This window comes from Coregonus lavaretus, assembly GCF_964263955.1.
Source record: "Coregonus lavaretus genome assembly, chromosome: 29".
In the NCBI taxonomy this organism is placed as follows: Eukaryota; Metazoa; Chordata; class Actinopteri; order Salmoniformes; family Salmonidae; genus Coregonus; species Coregonus lavaretus.
Window position 1 is genome coordinate 40,614,734 of NC_140016.1, and position 18,329 is coordinate 40,633,062.

The 18,329-nt window shown below is 44.3% G+C and overlaps 1 protein-coding gene across 5 annotated transcripts in view; it reads right to left on the reverse strand.

The window, feature by feature from the left end:
• LOC311105137 (protocadherin-1-like) overlaps positions 1–18,329 on the reverse strand; it is a 450,002-nt gene that overhangs the window by 402,430 nt on the left and 29,243 nt on the right. For all 5 annotated transcript variants that reach the window (XM_084147163.1, XM_084147166.1, XM_084147165.1 and 2 more), the window contains exon 3: positions 8,478–10,664. In XM_084147163.1, coding sequence (XP_084003289.1) covers positions 8,478–10,664 — 2,187 coding nt within the window. The remainder of the gene's footprint in view (positions 1–8,477; positions 10,665–18,329) is intronic.

Consider the following 18,329-nt stretch of genomic DNA (forward strand, 5'->3'; position numbering starts at 1 on the left):
AACTCTGACGAACAAGAACACCTATTTCAGCTTGTGACTAAACAGATATTGGTGGGGCTATAAGCCACGTAGTTACACCAAGACAGGAATGCCAGTGAGCACAAACAAAAAGCACCGCTGATGCATCACACACACACAGACACACACACACATACAAACACATACAAAAACACACAGTCTTGTACAACTAACCTTGTGGGGACACACAATTCAGTCCCATTCAAAATCCTATTTTCCCTAACCCCTAACCCTAAACCTAACCCGTACCCTTGCCCATACCCTTACCCTAACCCTAACATTAACCATAACCTTAACCCGAAAACCTAACACTAATTCTATCCTTAACCCTAAACCCCCTAGAAATAGCATTTGACCTTGTGGGGGACCACCAAAATGTACCCAGTTGGTCAACTTTTTGTTTGTTTACTATTCTTGTGGGGACTTCTGGTCCCCACAAGTATAGTTAAACACGTCCACACACACACACACACACACACACACACACACACACACACACACACACACACACACACACACACTGCTTAAGGCTGCAGTATCCCCTACTATTTTTTCTCCCTCAAAGGGCAGAGCACAGAGAGAAAAACCCAAACACGCAAGGTACAGTATTCTTCTATTAAAATCCTACTGTGTATTTAAGAGTGACTGAAAAGGGATGATTTGATTATCTCTGTGTGACGACCACAGGAGATGTAATGATGTGAGCATTAGAGGGACAGGCACTGGGTATGAGGGCATAACAGAGAGCTAAGGCAGAGCTCTGTCTCTCTCCCCTCCACCTCCCCCTCCCCACCTACGCCGCACAGCTCCGTGAGTCAGCCCACATACACACAACACCCTGGTCATTCCGTTTCCATGGTGACCGTGCAAGCTGAGGGCAGAATCGACAGTGCTTAGGCAGCATGGATGCAGGAGGAATTTCAATTCTGGGAGGTTGGGAGGGTGGGTAAGTGTGAGGGTACAGGAGGTGTGTTTGTTTTTAGGCTGGGTGGGGGGTTTAAAGTAGCCGCTGGCGTACAAGTAGTCCTATCGAACCAAAAGGATCAGGAGACAGTTTCTTTGACAACCTCTCGCCCTTAACCCGCACTCTGAATGTGTGATGGGCCCCTCAATGTCAACACCTGACCCCTCTATGTCAACACCTGACCCCTCTATGTCAACACCTGACCCCTCTATGTCAACACCTGACCCCTCTATGTCAACACCTGACCCCTCTATGTCAGCACATGATCCCCTTTCCACTGTTTTTTGTTTAAAATTCTCAGCCATTTGGGAAACTGTTGGGACTTGCCAAAAAGTCTGGCTGTTAGAATGCACCATTAGATTTTTTTCAGAAATGTTTGATATGAACCAGGCCCAAATCCTCGACACTCATAGAAGGAGGAGACGACGCTATAGAGGCCGGCGTGCGGGATACCTGACGACACTACGTCGGAGAGTGGATAAACCGCCTCTACCCTCCATTCTATTGGCTAACGTGCAATCACTGTAGAATAAACTGCATGAGCTCCATTCGAGACTATTCAAACAACGTGATCTGAAGAACTGTAATAGCCTATGTTTCTCCGAGTCGTGGCTGAACAAGGACATGGTACATTTAAATCTAGCTGTTTTTTCTATTCATCGGCCAGGACAGAAAGGTGGCGTTGGTGAAGCTTAGAGGAAGGGTTGTGTGTCTCTTTATTAACAACAGCTGGTGCGCTGTTCTGCTCACCTGAGTTAGAGTACCTCCTGATAAGCTGTAGACCATACTATTTACATCTATATTTTTCGTAGCTTTCTATTTACCACCACAAACTGATGCTGGTACTAAGATCTCACTCAACAAGCTGCATAAGGCCATAAGTAAACAAGAAAATGCTCACCCAGAGGAAGCGCTCCTAGTGGCCGGTGACTTTAATGCAGAAAACTGAAATCTGTTTTACTTCATTTCTACCAGCATTTCACCTGTGCAACCAGAGGCAAAAAAAAACTCTAGATCACCTTTACTTCACACACAAAGCTCTCCCTCGCCCTCCATTTGGCAAATCTGACCATAACCCTACAAGGTGTCGAAAGCGTTCCACGGGGCTGCTGGCCCATGTTGACTCCAATGCCTCCCACAGTTGTGTCAAGTTGGCTGGATGTCCTCGGTGGTGGACCATTCTTGAAACACATGGGAAACTGTCCCCCATGGGAATTGAACCCACAACTCTGGCGTTGCAAATGCCATGCTCTACCAACTGAGCCACACGGGACCCCTTCTTTCCCATTGACCCTCTGAATGGCACACATACACAATGTCTCAAGGCTTAAAAATCCTTCTTTAACCTGTCTCCTTCCCTTCATCTACATTTAAGCGGATTTAAGAAGTGACATCAATAAGGGATCATAGCTTTCATCTGGTCAGTCTATGTCATGGAAAGAGCAGGTGTTCATGTTTTGTCAACTCAGTCTACATTCCATATTGAGGGGGAAATGCAGCTTGGGTAGGGATGGGGAATAGGGATTTCATTTAACTGAAAATGTCAGAGATTTACTTCTCAAACACAGAAAGACAAAAACAGCAGCAACAAAAAAGTTAATTATTAAGGTTTATATCTTATAAATGGCATGTAGGCTAATGCAGTTATAAGAGCTAATTTAGCATTTAGAGTGAGGTCAAGGCTTTATAAATGTTCACCTTATTGTGTTTCTTTGAAATTTTAAAGTTAAAATGCTAACTGGGAGAGGGGAGTCATAAATGTAAAGTATAAGTGCAGTGGCTAGTGCACACTGGTGAGTACATTTACATTACATTTACATTTTAGTTATTGTGGAGCTGTTAGTCAAACCCATATAATCCATGGTGAAATTTAGCTTGTAAGCTATATGGAATGTTAAAGGTTGTTAACAAAGAAAGATGGAAATGAAAATGGGATACTGTACCTTAAGCATTCATTCCCATTTGTAACTTGAATCGCCATTTGGCCCGGCCCAAAATACTACTTTAGCTCAAGCCCAATGCCCATGGAATGCACAGAGAGTGTGAGTTCTTAATTTTAACAACATTTTTATTGAAATAAAATTGAATGTAGTCGTAAAAAACGGTGTACAATAATTTCTCATGGTACATTATTTTTGCAAACAAATGGGTGAAATAAAAACTAAGGCAAAAGGAAAATGTATTGTCAAAATAGGGACAACTGCAGCTATAAATACAGCTGAACTCACAGATGGTACACAAGCAACATGGAACACTGAACCGCAATGCCTCCTGGGCACTCTACTGGCAAACAGTACGACCTCCTGTATTTAAATGTGTGTGTGTGTGTGTGTGTGTGTGCGTGTATGTGTATTTGTGTGTGTGGACGTGTTTAACTATACGTTTGGGGACCAGAAGTCCCCACAAGAATAGTAAACCAAGTAAGATTTGACCAACTGGGGACATTGTGTTGGTCCCCACAAGGTCAAATGCTATTTCTAGGGGGTTTAGGGTTAAGGTTAGAATTAGTGTTACGTTAGAATTAGGTTTATTGTTAGGGTTAGAAGATAGGGTAGGTTTAGGGTTAGGGTTAAGGATAAGGATAGGGTTAGGGTAAGGGTACGGGTTAGGGGTTAGGGAAAATAGGATTTAGAATGGGACTGTCCCCACAAGGTTAGCTGCACAAGACTGTGTGTTTGTGTGTCTGTGTGTCTGTGTGTCTGTGTGTCTGTGTGTCTGTGTGTGTGTGTGTGTGTGTGTGTGTGTGTGTGTGTGTGTGTGTGTGTGTGTGTGTGTGTGCGTGCTTGCGTGCGTGCGTGCGTGCGTGCGTGTGTGTGTGTGCATTTTGTTGGTGAATGCAGGCATCACTAACAAGGAAAACTGAGTGCCACAGTTAGGCACAGAAAATGAATGTGCTCCATTTGAGTATAAATCACACACAGGGAAATGTTGCAATCAGAACAAACAACACATGATGAGTAAAACAAAAACAAAAATACAACAGCAAAAATTGTTTGTTATTCACTTGCATATTATTACCTCATACGATTGTCTCCGAAATCATTGGAAAGAGGCCATATGAACAAAGCAATGCTGTTTTTATTTGGTATACTCTCCAACGGATACTATCTCGGCCTCCTGTTCTTTCTTTTCAGAGCCTCTCGTTTCAAAGTGGATGTGACATTATTCACAGCTTGCCGGAGCCTCAACACCATTACTTATAAAGGTCCCATACCACGCACCTGACATGGAAAGCTCATTATGAGCATGCATTTAACGACCCCACATACAGTGGGGATAACAAGTATTTGATACACTGCCGATTTTGCAGGTTTTCCTACTTACAAAGCATGTAGAGGTCTGTAGTTTTTATCATAGGTACACTTCAACTGTGAGAGACGGAATCTAAAACAAAAATCCAGAAAATCACTTTGTATGATTTTTAAGTAATTAATTTGCATTTTATTGCATGAAATAAGTATTTGATACATCAGAAAAGCAGAACTTAATATTTGGTACAGAAATCTTTGTTTGCAATGACAGAGATCATACGTTTCCTGTAGGGCTTGACCAGGTTTGCACACACTGCAGCAGGGATTTTGGCCCACTCCTCCATACAGACCTTCTCCAGATCCTTCAGGTTTCGGGGCTGTCGCTGGGCAATACGGACTTTCAGCTCCCTCCAAAGATTTTCTATTGGGTTCAGGTCTGGAGACTGGCTAGGCCACTCCAGGACCTTGAGATGCTTCTTACGGAACCACTCCTTACTTGCCCTGGCTGTGTGTTTTGGGTCGTTGTCATGCTGGAAGACCCAGCCACAACCCATCTTCAATCCTCTTACTGAGGGAAGGAGGTTATTGGCCAAGATCTCGCGATACATGGCCCCATCCAACCTCCCCTCAATACGGTGCAGTCGTCCTGTCCCCTTTGCAGAAAAGCATCCCCAAAGAATGATGTTTCCACCTCCATGCTTCACGGTTGGGATGGTGTTCTTAGGGTTGTACTCATCCTTCTTCTTCCTCCAAACACGGCGAGTGGAGTTTAGACCAAAAAGCTCAATTTTTGTCTCATCAGACCACATGACTTTCACCCATTCCTCGTCTGGTTCATCCAGATGGTCATTGGCAAACTTCAGATGGGCCTGGACATGCGCTGGCTTGAGCAGGGGGACCTTGCGTGCGCTGCAGGATTTTAATCCATGACGGCGTAGTGTGTTACTAATGGTTTTCTTTGAGACTGTGGTACCAGCTCTCTTCAGGTCGTTGACCAGGTCCTGCTGTGTAGTTCTGGGCTGATCCCTCACCTTCCTCATGATCATTGATGCCCCACGAGGTGAGATCTTACATGGAGCCCCAGACCGAGGGTGATTGACCGTCATCTTGAACTTCTTCCATTTTCTAATAATTGCGCCAACAGTTGTTGCCTTCTCACCAAGCTGCTTGCCTATTGTCCTGTAGCCCATCCCAGCCTTGTGCAGGTCTACAATTGTATCCCTGATGTCCTTACACAGCTCTCTGGTCTTGGCCATTGTGGAGAGGTTGGAGTCTGTTTGATTGAGTGTGTGGACAGGTGTCTTTTATATAGGTAACGAGTTCAAACAGGTGCAGTTAATACAGGTAATGAGTGGAGAACAGGAGGGCTTCTTAAAGAAAAACTAACAGGTCTGTGAGAGCCGGAATTCTTACTGGTTGGTAGGTGATCAAATACTTACAGTGGGGAAAACAAGTATTTAGTCAGCCACCAATTGTGCAAGTTCTCCTACTTAAAAATATGAGAGAGGCCTGTAATTTTCATCATAGGTACACGTCCACTATGACAGACAAATTGAGAAAAAAAATCCAGAGAATCACATTGTAGGATTTTTTATGAATTTATTTGCAAATTATGGTGGAAAATAAGCATTTGGTCACCTACAAACAAGCAAGATTTCTGGCTCTCACAGACCTGTAACTTCTTCTTTAAGAGGCTCCTCTGTCCTCCACTCGTTACCTGTGTTAATGGCACCTGTTTGAACTTGTTATCAGTATAAAAGACACCTGTCCACAACCTCAAACAGTCACACTCCAAACTCCACTATGGCCAAGACCAAAGAGCTGTCAAAGGACACCAGAAACAAAATTGTTGACCTGCACCAGGCTGGGAAGACTAAATCTGCAATAGGTAAGCAGCTTGGTTTGAAGAAATCAACTGTGGGATTAATTATTAGGAAATGGAAGACATACAAGACCACTGATAATCTCCCTCGATCTGGGGCTCCACGCAAGATCTCACCCCGTGGGGTCAAAATGATCACAAGAACGGTGAGCAAAAATCCCAGAACCACACGGGGGGACCTAGTGAATGACCTGCAGAGAGCTGGGACCAAAGTAACAAAGCCTACCATCAGTAACACACTACGCCGCCAGGGACTCAAATCCTGCAGTGCCAGACGTGTCCCCCTGCTTAAGCCAGTACATGTCCAGGCCCATCTGAAGTTTGCTAGAGTGCATTTAGATGATCCAGAAGAGGATTGGGAGAATGTCATATGGTCAGATGAAACCAAAATAGAACTTTTTGGTAAAAACTCAACTCGTCGTGTTTGGAGGACAAAGAATGCTGAGTTGCATCCAAAGAACACCATACCTACTGTGAAGCATGGGGGTGGAAACATCATGCTTTGGGGCTGTTTTTCTGCAAAGGGACCAGGACGACTGATCCGTGTAAAGGAAAGAATGAATGGGGCCATGTATCGTGAGATTTTGAGTGAAAACCTCCTTCCATCAGCAAGGGCATTGAATATGAAACGTGGCTTGGTCTTTCAGCATGACAATGATCCCAAACACACCACCCGGGCAACGAAGGAGTGGCTTCGTAAGAAGCATTTCAAGGTCCTGGAGTGGCCTAGCCAGTCTCCAGATCTCAACCCCATAGAAAATCTTTGGAGGGAGTTGAAAGTCCGTGTTGCCCAGCGACAGCCCCAAAACATCACTGCTCTAGAGGAGATCTGCATGGAGGAATGGGCCAAAATACCAGCAACAGTGTGTGAAAACCTTGTGAAGACTTACAGAAAAAGTTTGACCTGTGTCATTGCCAACAAAGGGTATATAACAAAGTATTGAGAAACTTTTGTTATTGACCAAATACTTATTTTCAAATAAATTCATAAAAGATCCTACAATGTGATTTTCTGGATTTTTTAAAATGAAAATTACAGGCCTCTCTCATCTTTTTAAGTGGGAGAACTTGCACAATTGGTGGCTGACTACATACTTTTTTTCCCCACTGTATGTTATGCAATAAAATGCAAATGAATTACTTAAAAATCATACAATGTCATTTTCTGGATTTTTGTTTTAGATTCCTTCTCTCACAGTTGAAGTGTAACTATGATACAAATTACAGACCTCTACATGCTTTGTAAGTAGGAAAACCTGCAAAATTGGCAGTGTATCAAATACTTGTTCTCCCCACTGTATGTACATTAAATAAAGCAAGGCACTCTCTGTGTACAGACGAGTGGGCCTGAATGACCTGTTGTTATTCTGTGCAAAGAATTTACTTAAGCCCCAGTAAATGAAGAGGGACTAATTAAAGTCATATTTCAATGGCCTGAGGATGTGCAGTGGCAGAGTTCAAAATAAGACGAGGGGTCTGAAAGGAACTTCCCTTGTCGTTAAGTGTGCTCTTCTTTTTGTCCTTCCCCTTCCCCCTCTCCCTTCTTCCCCCTTGGCTCTCTACCTTTTGCTGAACGGCCTTAGTCAGTGGAGGCTGCTGAGGGGAGGACGGCTCATAATAATGACTGGAACGGACAAATGGAATGGCATCAAACCATGTGTTTGATGTATTTGATACCATTCCACCAATTCCGCACCAGCCATTACCACAAGCCCGTCCTCCCCAATTAAAGTGTCACCAACCTCCTGTGGCCTTAATTGTTTTGAACCCAGTGAAAAGAGCAGTTAAGCCAAGCTGTTACTCTCCAATGGTAGCCAACAGAAAATAAACATGTCTGAGGAATTCACATTTGCTCTTTGTCAAACTCAATTGAACAAACTCAGTGTGAAGGGAAATAGAATCCTGCCATAAAGAAGGTCTTTAAAACCAAATTATTTCTCCAAACACATTCAAATATACGGATTGACTCTGTGTGGGGCAGTGTAGGTCCCCAATCAAAGATATGCCTCTTGTAAAATAAAAACAATAAAAAACAACATAAGCTCCTTCATTTACCCCCCCTCCAGAAAAGGTGCGATAAAATGTAATAAAAAAAATATATTTCTTTCTTAGTGTTAAAGTGTAGTGAGTCCATTTTAAAGTGGAAAAAAATTAATGACAAACATAACAAAAAATATAAATAAACAAGAGAGATGAAAAGGCAAGCCTTCCCTAAATGGGGAAAGGTAATGCCATGGTCGCTGTGAGAGAAAGAGTGATCAGTGTAACTTTGGAAGCAGATCTCAGTCAATGTCTACCAAACCTTGTTGGTCTACATAATGTTCCTGTTGTACCCTGCCATGTTTACGAAGTAGTCGCCTACCTGTTTGCTGCTGTATTTTGGCGGGTTGGCCTTGTAGCTGTAATCAGAATACTGATCAGAGCCTGTAGAGTTGTTGTCACCCGTGCCCACAAAGGTGTTGGTGGCAGGTAGGTCCTGAACGGCTTGGTGCTTCATGGAGGCGGAGGGGGACTGGGGCTGCAGCTGGATGGAGGGCAGAGGGGAGTTGGAGCGGTAGTGTCTGCCCAGGTCGGGGCTACCCGGGGGGTAGTTGAGGGGCAGGTGGATCCGGGGACTGTCATTGACATTATCATTTATAAGGTTGAACTTGAGGCCCTTCTGGAGGCTGGCCTCCTTGTCCTCCTCCACTGACTTGGCGGGCTTGTGCGCCTTGCCCTTCTTGCTCTTTTTGCCCTTGCCATTCATGGGCCCTGCTTTGGGAGTGTACAGGTCCTTACTCTCCTTTTTGCCTGCTTGGTAGCCACTCTTGGTGTCCTTCTGCAGGCGATGGCGGATTACCACCACCACCACAATGACCAGAATTACTCCGGCGATGCCCGCCAGACTGCCGCACAGGATGTTGCTGCGCTGGGCCAGCGCGTAGTTGGGGTCCCCGGCAATGTCTCTGTCCAGAGGGGTGTAGAGGCTGTGACCCACCAGAGACTCGATCAGTGTGATGTTCCCCATGGTGTCATTGATGAAGATGTGGACCAGGGTGGTGGTGTGGCACGGGTGCTTGCCTTTGTCGCTCACCTTCACCACCAGACGGTGGAGCCCATTGTGCTTGCGGGTGAACTCCTGAGCCAGGGTGATCTCTCCATTGTTGGGGGAAATGTGGAAGAGTCCGTAGGGGTTCCCGCCGGTGATGCTAAAGACCAGCTCGGCGTTGGGTCCTGTGTCGATGTCCTCGGCCTCTACCACTTCCACGCTGGTGTCAGGGTTGGTGAGAGGTGGGAGGAACTTGTAGGAGGAGTTGGAGGGCTTGGTGACGTAGGGGGCGTTATCGTTCTCATCCAAGACGTTGATAGTCACGCTCACGTAAGAGGACCTGGGAGGGTCACCGGCATCAATAGCCTTGAGGCGGAAAGTGTAGGTGCTCTTCTTCTCGCGGTCGAAGGAGATGCTGGAGAGGATAGTGCCTGTGCCGTTCTGGATGAAAAACTGGCCGTTGTCAGGCTCCACCGATAGCTGCACCCTGGCGTTCTCGCCCTTATCTGCGTCGATGACCGTCACCATGCCGACGGGGCTGAGCGGAAGCATGTTCTCCAAGACGGAGAAGCTGTAGCCACTCAACATGAACTTGGGGTCGTTGTCGTTACGGTCCAGCACCTTGACCACCACCGTGGCCGTCCCCCTCAGCCTAGGCGTGCCCATATCGGCCGCCGCCACGTGGAACTCGTAGTGCTCCCTGTGCTCACGGTCCAGCGTGTTCCTCACGCGCACCTCTCCCGTTTTGGGGTCGATCTCAAAGAGACCCTTAGTGGCCGAATCCATGATGATGCTGTAAGTCAGCTTTGCGTTGGCGGCACTGTCCGCGTCCGTGGCCAACACATCCAGGACCTTATCGCCTGGCTTGTTCTCCTCTGCAAAATCCACCTCGAACAGGGTGGGGGAGAAGACAGGTGCATTGTCATTCATGTCGGTGACTTGCACCTTCAGGGAGTTGGTGCTGGACAAAGCGGGGTTTCCAGAGTCCACTGCTACTATCTCAATCCTGTAGTCCTTGGTGCGCTCATAGTCCAGCAGGGTCGTTGTCTGCAGGAAGTACTTCCTCTTGCGGTCGTTGGCTGACTCGCTGGCGGGCCGCAATCGAAAGGGGACTTCCCCAGCCACCACGCAGGTGACCATTGCGTTTTCCCCTTCGTCGCGGTCCGACACCTGCACCAGTGCCACGGGCGTGCCGATGGGCATGTCCTCAGAGATGTTGGCCACGCCGTCTTGGTGGTTGACTAGGCCGATACCGCGGATCTCGATGGAGGGTGCGTTGTCATTCTGGTCTTTGATGTTTATGGTCACCAGGACTTTGGAGCTCTTGGAGTTGGGGCCGCGGTCCTTGGCTATCACGAATAATTTGAGGAAGTTCTCCTCCTCTCGGTCCACCAGGCCCTTGACGTATATGATGCCTGTGGAGATGTCGATGTGCAGCAGTCTCTGGATGGCATCGGAGGCCTGGTGCAGGCTGTAGTCGATTTCCCTATTAGTGCCCATGTCAGCATCGCTGGCTTTCACCTGGGGACACACACACATAAAGATGAGTCTTTAGCTTCTACAACCTACCACTTTCAAAACCACAAAACAATTGTATTCCCTGTAATTTATGTAATTACCTCTAAAGTCACTCCTAGATTCTATCAAAGCATTGATTCTTCCCATAGCTTTGGACTAAGCATGCGCAGCCCCACATAAACATCTAGTGATTGTCACATGGGTCATTGGCAGCTAATGGAGTGAGCAGCTAAATTACTGAGAGTGTTAATGTTCCTCTCATTATCAAAAGGGATTGGTGGCAATGTATTGTCTTTGTCCTGCCTTTGTAATCCTTGCCAAAACAAGACATTTCCCATAGGCTACTGAGAACAGACTTGCATTCCACATAAGACATACTACAGTTTGCTGTAGAATACTTCAGTACTTAATATAGAATTCTGTAGTAAACTGTAGTATACTGTAGAATACTATAGTAAATAGTTATTATCCACAAAAAAACACTGTAGTAAACACTACAGAAATATCCGCAAAAACACTACAGTCCGCTAAAACACTACATTTGTTTTACTACAGTAAATACTACAGTATTTCATTTGCATATAGCCAGCCCATTCCCCTCCTCCATATCCCAATTTGTGCCACCCGTAACTGAGAAATCTACATGCTATAGACCATATATTGTGTTCCCTACAGGTTATAGAAAAGAGCAGAAGTGCTGAACCCAGTCCTACCTACCTATAGGTTATGAAAAATGTGCACCCCACTTCTATTATTATTCAAAGATAATAAAACTAAAACACTTTAGTAAATAATACGGTCCCCCAAAAAACGACAGTAAATACTACAGTATACTACAGTCGACAAAAACACTACAATAAATACTACAGTATACTAGAGTCTGCAAAAACACTACAGTAATACCTATAGTACATACTACTCTTTATTTTACTACAGTATGTATACTATAGTAAACTGTAAATGCTACGGTATACCACAGTTTTCACTGTAGTGTTTTAAACTAAAGCAAATTCAGCAAAAACACTACAGTGGATACTATAGTATTGGTACAATAGTATACACTTTAGTATTTATTCATGTGGGATTAGAGGAAGTAATACATTACGACACAAGCAAGACATCTCTGTTACCTACACATGGGGGAATGTCATCTCAGTGAATTTGGTCATAAGGATCCTAATGTATTTTATTCCCATTATAGGCCCATTATTACACAGTATACATATATGTGTATGTGAGTATATCTGGTGTAAATGGACTGAGCAAATGAGAATGGTAAACCAAGAATTCCCTTTAACTGATTAACCAAACCTTGTAGTGTCACTGTTACACTTAACATCACACCTGACACCTTACCACCTTACACACCAAGATCCACTTCTGTAATCTTTATAACATTAACTATCCTTTAACACACTAATTCCATTTCATCCTTGCCAGAGAAAAAACAGAATTCATTCAACTTAACCCTTCCTGCAGTACCAGTCAAAGTTTTGGACATACCTACTCATTCAAGGGTTTTACTTTATTTGTATTATTTTCTACATTGTAGAATAATAGTGAAGACATCAAAACTATGAAATAACACATATGGAATCATGTAGCAACGAAAAAATTGTTAAACAAATCAAAATATATTTTATATTTTTGGTTCTTCAAAGTAGCAACACTTTGCCTTGATGACACTTTTGCACATTCTTTCAACCAGCTTCATGAGGAATGCTTTTCCAAAAGTCGTTCCCACATATGCTGAGCACTTGCTGGCTGCTTTTCCTTCACTCTGTGGTCCAACTCATCCCAAACCATCTCAATTGGGTTGAGGCCAGGTCATCTGATGCAGCACTCCATCACTCTCCTTCTTGGTAAAATAACCCTTACACAGCCTGGAGGTGTGTTTTGGGTCATTGTCCTGTTGAAAAACAAATGATAGTCCCACTAAGCGCAAACCAGATGGGATGGCGTATCGCTGCAGAATGCTGTGGTAGCCATGCTGGTTAAGTGTGCCTTGAATTCTAAATAAATCACTGACAGTGTCACCAACAAAGCACCATCACACAAACTCCTCCATGCTTCATGATGTGAACCACACATGCGGAGATCATCCGTTCACCTACTCTGCGTCTCACAAAGACATGGCGGTTGGAACCAAAGATCTGAAATTTTGACTCAACAGACCAAAGGACATATTTCCACCAGTCTAATGTCCATTGCTCATGTTTCTTGGCCCAATCAAGTCTCTTCTTCTTATTGGTGTCCTTTAGTAGTGGTTTCTTTGCAGCAATTCGACTATGAAGGCCTGATTTACACAGTCCCCTCTGAACAGTTGCTGCAATTTCTGAGGCTGGTAACTCTTATGAATTTATCCTCTGCAGCAGAGGCATCCTTTCCTGTGGCGGTCCTCATGAGAGCCAGTTTCATCTTAGAGCTTCATGGTTTTTGCGACTGCACTTGAAGAAACTTTCAAAGTTCTTGAAATTTTCCGGATTGACTGACCTTCATGTCTTAAAGTAATGATGGACTGTCGTTTCTCTTTGATTATTTGAGCTGTTCTTGCCATAATATGGACTTGGTCTTTTACCAAATAGGCCTATCTTCTGTATACCCCTTCTACCTTGACGCAACACAACTGATTGTCTCAAACACATTAAGAAGGAAAGAAATTCCACAAATTAGCTTTTAACAAGGCACACCTGTTAATTGAAATCAATTCCAGGTGACTACCTCATGAAGCTGGTTGAGAGAATGCCAAGAGTGTGTAAAGCTGTCATGAAGGCAAAAGGTGGCTACTTTGAAGAATCTCAAATATAAAACATTTTGATTTGTTTAACACTTTTTTGGTTACTACATGATTCCATATGTGTTATTTCATAGTGTTGATGTCTTCACTATTATTCTACAATGTAGAAAATAGTAAAAATAAAGAAAAACCCTTGAATGAGTAGGTGTGTCCAAACGTTTGATTGGTACGTATGTTCAATTCGGCCTTCACCGTTTATGTTCTCGGACAATTTGACCAGTTAAGTACATAAATATATGATTATAACTTCCACAAATGTATGTTCCAGTAGCAGAGAATGTCCTCTTTCATATGCTTTTCCCCTTGAGTTGATAAACCCAACTGTTCAAAAGAATACTGTACCAAATCCATAAATCAATCAAATGATTGCATTTTATGAAATGTTTAGCCTATTTTTAGCCAAACTTTTGACCACTATCCGTCGGCCTCTGAACATCACAGGGAAAGCATACTTATATCCTTGTGATCATAATGTATAGATCTTTACTGCACAGAAGACCATTTGTCTCTAGCACAAAAGTCAAGGCCAAAGGTCATGGTCACGTTGACTTCAAATTGACTTCAAATCAGTGTTGCTCAGCCTCTGAGCATAATATACGTGATCAGAATGGTAGCACCATTCCTGTACAGAAAATGTCTTGTTTCTAGGACACACTGTTCAAAAGTTAAGTAGGCCAAGGTCAAATTGCTGGTCAAATTGACTTCAGACCTGTGTTGCTCAGCCTCAAAAGTTACACTCCTTCATATTAGTGGATTTGGCTATTTCAGCCACACCCATTGCTGACAGGTGTATAAAATTGAGCACACAGCCATGCAATATCAATAGACAAACATTGGCAGTAGAATTGCCTGTACTGAAGAGCTCAGTGACTTTCAACGTGGCACCGTCATAGGATGCCACCTTTCCAACAAGTCAGTTCGTCAAATGTCTGCCCTGCTAGAGCTGCCATGTTCAACTGTATGAATGACATATTATTTTCGTGTCAAATCGCCAATTGGCAACCCATGCCTTATGGGATTAATTGACACATAAACAAACATTAAAATAATTCACTGTGGTAATTCAGTGACAATTCTTCTTCCAGTGTTCACTGCAGTGTATATCGCATAAAGAGTGAAAGAATGTACGGTAAAAATCAATCAAATAAGGTTCTCCAGAAAATAATTATACCCCTAGAGAAGTAAAATAATATACATACAGTGGGGAAAAAAGTATTTAGTCAGCCACCAATTGTGCATGTTCTCCCACTTAAAAAGATGAGAGAGGCCTGTAATTTTCATCATAGGTACACGTCAGCTATGACAGACAAAATGAGGAAAAAAATCCAGAAAATCACATTGTAGGATTTTTTATGAATTTATTTGCAAATTATGGTGAAAAATAAGTATTTGGTCAATAACAAAAGTTTCTCAATACTTTGTTATATACCCTTTGTTGGCAATGACACAGGTCAAACGTTTTCTGTAAGTCTTCACAAGGTTTTCACACACTGTTGCTGGTATTTTGGCCCATTCCTCCATGCAGATCTCCTCTAGAGCAGTGATGTTTTGGGGCTGTCGCTGGGCAACACAGATTTTCAACTCCCTCCAAAGATTTTCTATGGGGTTGAGATCTGGAGACTGGCTAGGCCACTCCAGGACCTTGAAATGCTTCTTACGAAGCCACTCCTTCGTTGCCCGGGCGGTGTGTTTGGGATCATTGTCATGCTGAAAGACCCAGCCATGTTTCATCTTCAATGCCCTTGCTGATGGAAGGAGGTTTTCACTCAAAATATCACGATACATGGCCCCATTCATTCTTTCCTATACACGGATCAGTCGTCCTGGTCGCTTTGCAGAAAAACAGCCCCAAAGCATGATGTTTCCACCCCCATGCTTCACAGTAGGTATGGTGTTCTTTGGATGCAACTCAGCATTCTTTGTCCTCCAAACACGACGAGTTGAGTTTTTACCAAAAAGTTCTATTTTAGTTTCATCTGACCATATGACATTCTCCCAATCCTCTTCTGGATCATCCAAATGCACTCTAGCAAACTTCAGACGGGCCTGGACATGTACTGGCTTAAGCAGGGGGACACGTCTGGCACTGCAGGATTTGAGTCCCTGGCGGCGTAGTGTGTTACTGATGGTAGGCTTTGTTACTTTGGTCCCAGCTCTCTGCAGGTCATTCACTAGGTCCCCCCGTGTGGTTCTGGGATTTTTGCTCACCGTTCTTGTGATCATTTTGACCCCACGGAGTGTGATCTTGCGTGGAGCCTCAGATCGAGGGACATTATCAGTGGTCTTGTATGTCTTCCATTTCCTAATAATTGCTCCCACAGTTGATTTCTTCAAACCAAGCTGCTTCCCTATTGCAGATTCAGTCTTCCCAGCCTGGTGCTGGTCTACAATTTTGTTTCTGGTGTCCTTTGACAGCTCTTTGGTCTTGGCCATAGTGGAGTTTGGAGTGTGACTGTTTGAGGTTGTGGACAGGTAATTTGTCTGTCATAGTTGACGTGTACCTATGATGAAAATTACAGGCCTCTCTCATCTTTTTAAGTGGGAGAATTTGCACAATTGGTGGCTGACTAAATACTTTTTTTCCCCACTCTATCTGGTGTGCTGTCTGGATTAAATGGAGTAAGTGCTGTTATTGTGAAATGGAAACGTCTAGGAGCAACAACGGCTCAGCCGCGAAGTGGTAGCCCACACAAGCTCACAGAACAGTGAGTGTTGAAGCACATAACGCGTACAAATAGTCTGTCCTCGTTGCAACACTCACTACCGAGTTCCAAACTGCCTCTGGAAGCAACGTCAGCACAATAACTGTTAGTCGGGAGCTTCATGATGTGGGTTTCCATGACCGAGCAGCCGCACACAAGCCTAAGATCACCATGCGCAATGCCAAAATTCGGCTGGAGTGGTGGAAAGCTCGTCACCATTGGACTCTGGAGCAGTGGAAATTATGAATCACGTTTCACCATCTGGCAGTCGGACGGACAAATCTGGGTTTGGCAGATGCCAGGAGAACACTACCAACCCCAGTACATAGTGCCAACTGTAAAGTTTGGTGGAGGATGAATAATGGTCTGTGGCTGTTTTTCATGGTTCGGGCTAGGCCCCTTAGTTCCAGTGAATTGAAATCTTAATGCTACAGCATACAATGACATTATAGACGATTCTGTACTTCCATCTTTGTGCCAACAGTTTGGGGAAGGCCCTTTCCTGTTTCAATATGACAATGTCCCCGTGGACGAAGCGAAGTCCATACAGAAATGGTTTGTCGAGAACGATGTGGAAAACTTGACTGGCCTCCACAGAGCCCTGACCTCAACCCCATTGACTAGTCAAGGATCATATCACCTCTACCTTACCTGCCATCCTAGACCCACTTCAAATTGCTTAACGCCCCAATAGATCCACAGACGATGCAATCGCCATCACTCTGCACACTGCCCTATCCCATCTGGACAAAAGGAATACCTACGTTAGAATGCTGTTCATTGACTACAGCTCATCATTAAACACCATAGTACCCTCCAAGCTCATCATTAAGTTTGAGGCCCTTGGTCTGAACCCCGCCCTGTGCAACTGGGTCCTGGACTTCCTGACAGGCAGCCCCCGGGTGGTAAAGGCAGGAAACAACACCTCCACTTCGCTGATCCTAAACACTGGGGCCCCACAAGGGTGCGTGCTCTGCCCGTACTCCCTGTTCACCCATGATTGCGTGGCCAAGCACGTCTCCAACTCAATCATCAACTTTGCAGACAACAGTAGTTGGCTTGATAACCAACAATGACGAGAAAGCCTACAGGGAGGAGGTGAGGTCTTTGGGAATGTGGTGCCAGGAAAATAACCTCTCACTCAACGTCAACAAAACAAAGGAGATGATCGTGGACTTCAGGAAACAGCAGAGGGTGCACCCCCCTATCCACATCGACGGGACCACAGTGGAGAAGGTGGTAAGCTTCAAGTTCCTTGGCATACACATCACTGACAAACTGAAATGGACCACCCACACAGACAATGTGGTGAAAAAGGCGCAACAGAGCCTCTTCAACCTCAAGGAGGCTAAAGAAATGTGTCTTGGCACCTAAAACCTTCACAAGCTTTTACAGATGCACAATTGAGAGCATCCTGTCGGGCTGTATAACCGCCTTGTACGGCAACTGCACCGCCCACAACTGCAAGGCTCTCCAGAGGGTGGGGCGGTCTGCCCAACGTATTAACAGGGGCAAACTACCCGCACTCCAGGACACCTACAGCACCTGATGTCACAGGAAGGACAAAAATATAATCAAGGACATCAACCACCCGAGCCACTGCCTGTTCACCCCGCTATCATCCAGAAGGTGAGGTCAGCACAGGTGCATCAAAGCTGGGACCGAGAGACTGAAAAACAGCTTATATCTCAAGGCCATCAGACTGTTAAACAGCCATCATTAGCACATTAGAGGCTGCTGCCTATAGACATAGACTAGAAATCACTGGCCACTTTAAGAAATGGAACACTAGCCACTTTAATAATGTTTACATATTTTGCATTACTCATCTAATGTGTATATACTGTATTCTATACTATTCTACTGTATCTTATTCCATGCCGCTTTGACATCGCTCGTCCATATTTGTACAGTACCAGTCAAAGTTTGGACACACCTACTCATTCAAGGGTTTTATTTTTACTATTTTCTACATTGTAGAATAATAGTGAAGACATCAAAACTATGAAATAATACATATGGAATCATGTAGTAACCAAAAAAGTGTTAAACAAATCAAAATATATTTTATAATTGAGATTCTTCAAAATAGCCACCCATTGCCTTGATGACAGCTTTGCACACTCTTGGCATTATCTCAACCAGCTTCATGAGCTAGTCACCTGGAAT